Source organism: Trichechus manatus, unplaced genomic scaffold (assembly GCF_000243295.1).
Source record: "Trichechus manatus latirostris isolate Lorelei unplaced genomic scaffold, TriManLat1.0 scaffold00069, whole genome shotgun sequence".
Taxonomy (NCBI): Eukaryota; Metazoa; Chordata; class Mammalia; order Sirenia; family Trichechidae; genus Trichechus; species Trichechus manatus.
In genome coordinates this window covers 6,151,152-6,154,453 of record NW_004444005.1, presented here as the reverse complement: position 1 = coordinate 6,154,453, position 3,302 = coordinate 6,151,152, and the positions used below count along the sequence as shown (strand labels likewise).

At 51.4% G+C, this 3,302-nt stretch overlaps 1 protein-coding gene across 5 annotated transcripts in view; it reads right to left on the bottom strand.

Moving 5' to 3' along the window:
* PARVB (parvin beta) overlaps positions 1–3,302 on the bottom strand; it is a 117,142-nt gene that overhangs the window by 32,368 nt on the left and 81,472 nt on the right. For all 5 annotated transcript variants that reach the window (XM_023734609.1, XM_023734607.1, XM_023734605.1 and 2 more), the window contains exon 7: positions 2,646–2,704. In XM_023734609.1, the coding sequence (XP_023590377.1) occupies positions 2,646–2,704 (59 nt within the window). The remainder of the gene's footprint in view (positions 1–2,645; positions 2,705–3,302) is intronic.

Below are 3,302 nucleotides of genomic sequence, written 5' to 3'. Positions count from 1 at the left end.
CTCTGCGTTCCGCAGCGCCCAGCACGGAGCCGGACACCCTCTCTGCGTTCCGCAGCGCCCAGCACGGAGCCGGACGCCCTCTCTGCGTTCCGCAGTGCCCAGCACAGAGCCAGATACCACTCTCTGCGTTCAGCAGTGCCCAGCACGGAGCTGGACAAACAGGAGGCCCTCTGTGCCTGGTGACTGCTGGGGAGCTGGTGAGGCCATTCTCCCACCTGCTACTCACTTTCTGCTCATCTCTGGAACATTCCAAGTTTATCCAGCATGACCACCGGCTGCCAGCACCCCCTTGCTGCCCTCTCCTGGTTCCCCAGTAACCACGGACCTTTCCCACGGCTGTGGGCCCCCCTGTGCAATGCATGTGGCTGTCCCTCCCAGCAAAAGGGGTTGTCTGTTTCTCTCCCTGGATCTTGCTGGCCCGTGACAGGCATGGACCCACAGAACACAACGACATGACATCTGGGAGTTCTAGGACTAGGCCCTGAGAGGATGCTGTGTCCACTCTCACTCTCTTGGAACCCTGAAGGCACAGTCTGAAGAACCTGGGGGCTGTGAGGATTAAAGACCACGCAGAGAGAGTGGCCTGCCGCTGGCCAGCATGTGGGGGGAGAGACCATCTCAGCCCAGCCAGCGCAGCCCAGCCCAGCCCAGCCGCCAGACATCTGCAGAAGAAGCGCCCAGCTGTGCCCAGCCCAGATTGCTGACCCTTAGAATTGAGAACAAATAAAATGGTGGTTGTTTGAAGTCACTCGGTTTTGGGGTGGTTTGTTACACAACAATAGAGAACTAAGACACCCTCTGTATTAGCTTCCTAGGGCTGCCGCAACAGAGCCTGGGTGACTGAAAATAACAGGACCTTCTTATCTGACAGTTCTGGAGGCCAGAAGTCCTAAATCAGTGTGTCCACAGGGCCATACTCTCTCTCAAGGCTCTAGGGGAAGATCCTTCCTTGTCTCTTCCAGCTTCTGGCTCCCGGCAACCCTTGACATCTTTCAGCTTATAGCTATATCATTCCAATCTCTGCTTCTATCTTCACATGCCCATCTTCCCTCTGCGTGTGTCTCTGTCTCTTCCCTTTATAAGGACACCACTCAGGTTGGCTTAGCGTCCACCCTACTGCAGTATGACCTCAAGTTAACGCATTACATCTTTAAAGGCTCTATGTCTTAACAAGGTCATATTCACAGGTACAGGGGTTAGGACTTCAACATATCTTTTTAGGGGACACAATTCAATCCATAGCAGCACCCCAGCCCCAATTCCTCTCGAGCTGCCCTCCTCTTACTGCTGGAGCAGCCAAGCTAGCTGCTGAAGCCCCCCAGGCACAGGACCGCACTCCTCCCTGCCTCCTTCCCCGGGTCTGCAGCAGACGGAAGGTGTGTGGCGAGCCTGCGCACACACATCCAACAACGTGCGCGTCTCTTCAATCCCTCTGACAGCTCACACGCCATGAGTAGTTTCCCGTGTCAGGTCTAATTTTTGAAAGACCACCTGTGAATCCCTGATGCACTAATTAATCTCAGTGCACTGAGCTGGTGGGCTCGCTGAAATGATCAATTTTTAAATGTTCTGTTTCATCTGAAACAGGGCTGTTCAAGAGGGACAAATGTGGTGAATTGTAAAACTCCTTAACGGGGTATCGTAAGGCCTCCTAAAAGCCACACGTAAGTATATCATTCGATTTGCTATTTTCAATACATTTGGAGCCTTTTAGCCTTCTTAAGAATCACCCTCTGGCTTTCTCTAAGAGACAAGAGATGCTTGACACTGTCTGTCAAAGGAACTCCTAGTTTAGACATGTGCCCTCCCCCACCCCATTGATGGAGCTAATGGGAGACGGAAAAGTGAACAGGGACGGCGCATCTCTAACCATCCGGTATACCTACCTCCTCTTTCTCTCTTCCCCTTGTTCTCTCCCAACATTCTTTTTTTTTAATCTACTAGTTTTTTGTTTCATTTTTAAAATACTTATTTTAATTTTGTTGTTGTTGAAAATATATAAAGCAGAACATACACCAATTCAACAATTTCTAACTGTACACTTCAGTGACATTGGTCACATTCTTCCAGTTGTGCAACCATTCTCCCCCTCCTTTTCTGAGTTGCTCCTCCCCCATTCACACAGACTCGCTGCCCCCTAAGCTTTCTATCTAACCTACGAGTTGCTGTTGTCAATTTGATCCCATGTAGACAGACAGCACACGGCAGCAACAGATAGTTCTTTAAAAGAGCGCGATGCTCAAGGCAGGCATTCTTTATTCATTAAGTTATTGTCTGGTTTAAAGAAGACTTCAGGGGATACTTTGGGTTTAAGGTTTAAAGATTATCTCAGGGTGACAGTTTGGGGAGTTCATCCAGGCTCCACGGCTCTCTCAACGTTCTTAAAGCTTACCTTCTAAAATAATGAAGAATCCAAAGGCTTTGGAAATAACTCAGTTCTAACATTACAAATCTGAAGAAAGCACGTGGAGGAAGGAAAGCTAGGGCAGAAGCTTGCCTGGAAATCTCATCCTAAGACTAAGGGACCATCGGGTGGACAATGACCCCCCCCCCACACGCTTGCATCCCGGCTGAAGCAGCAGCATGGGGCCCGGCGCACCGAGGGGAAGCAGGATCCAGAAGAGCAGAGAGCATGGATCACTTACTCTGAGGTCGTGGTCAGCTCCTCTGTGATGTGGTTGGAATGCAGGAGGCCTTCCCGTTTCTGAAAACCCAAAAACAATAAGTAAACAAGAAAACAAACCAACAAACCCTCCCTGACCGTGCAGGCAGAGAGGCGAGGCAGGACGGGACAACAGACAGTGTTGCTGCAGCCGTGCGCAGATACAGCACTGGCCGGGAGACCAACTTGGAAAGGCCTGACAGAAGTTAGTCAGAATTGACCAGCTCAGAAAGCGTGGATGGATGTAGTGAACACCCAAGCCACTCCCGGGTGAGGGGACTGCAGCTGACCACAGGAGTGACCCTTCTGGTGTCTGACCTGCCCCCAGCCTTCTCCCCCACCTTCTGTTCACAATGCCTTCAGAGCTGGCAGCTGTGTGGGTCTCAGGAGCTTCTATATCCTACGGCTCGGAAGGGTGAGGAGCACAGTCAGAAAGAAGAGCCAAAGCTGAGGAAAATCCTAATGCAATTATGCATGTGACACACTTTTTCCCCGAGACTGCCAGGCAGAGGCAACAATCGTAGCGGAGGTGCAAGCGGTATTAACGTTAAGTCAGAGTGGTGGAGGTGGGTGTGGTGGTGGAGGTGGGAGTGGTGGAGGTGGGGGTGGTGGAGGTGGGAGTGATGGAGGTGGAGGTGGG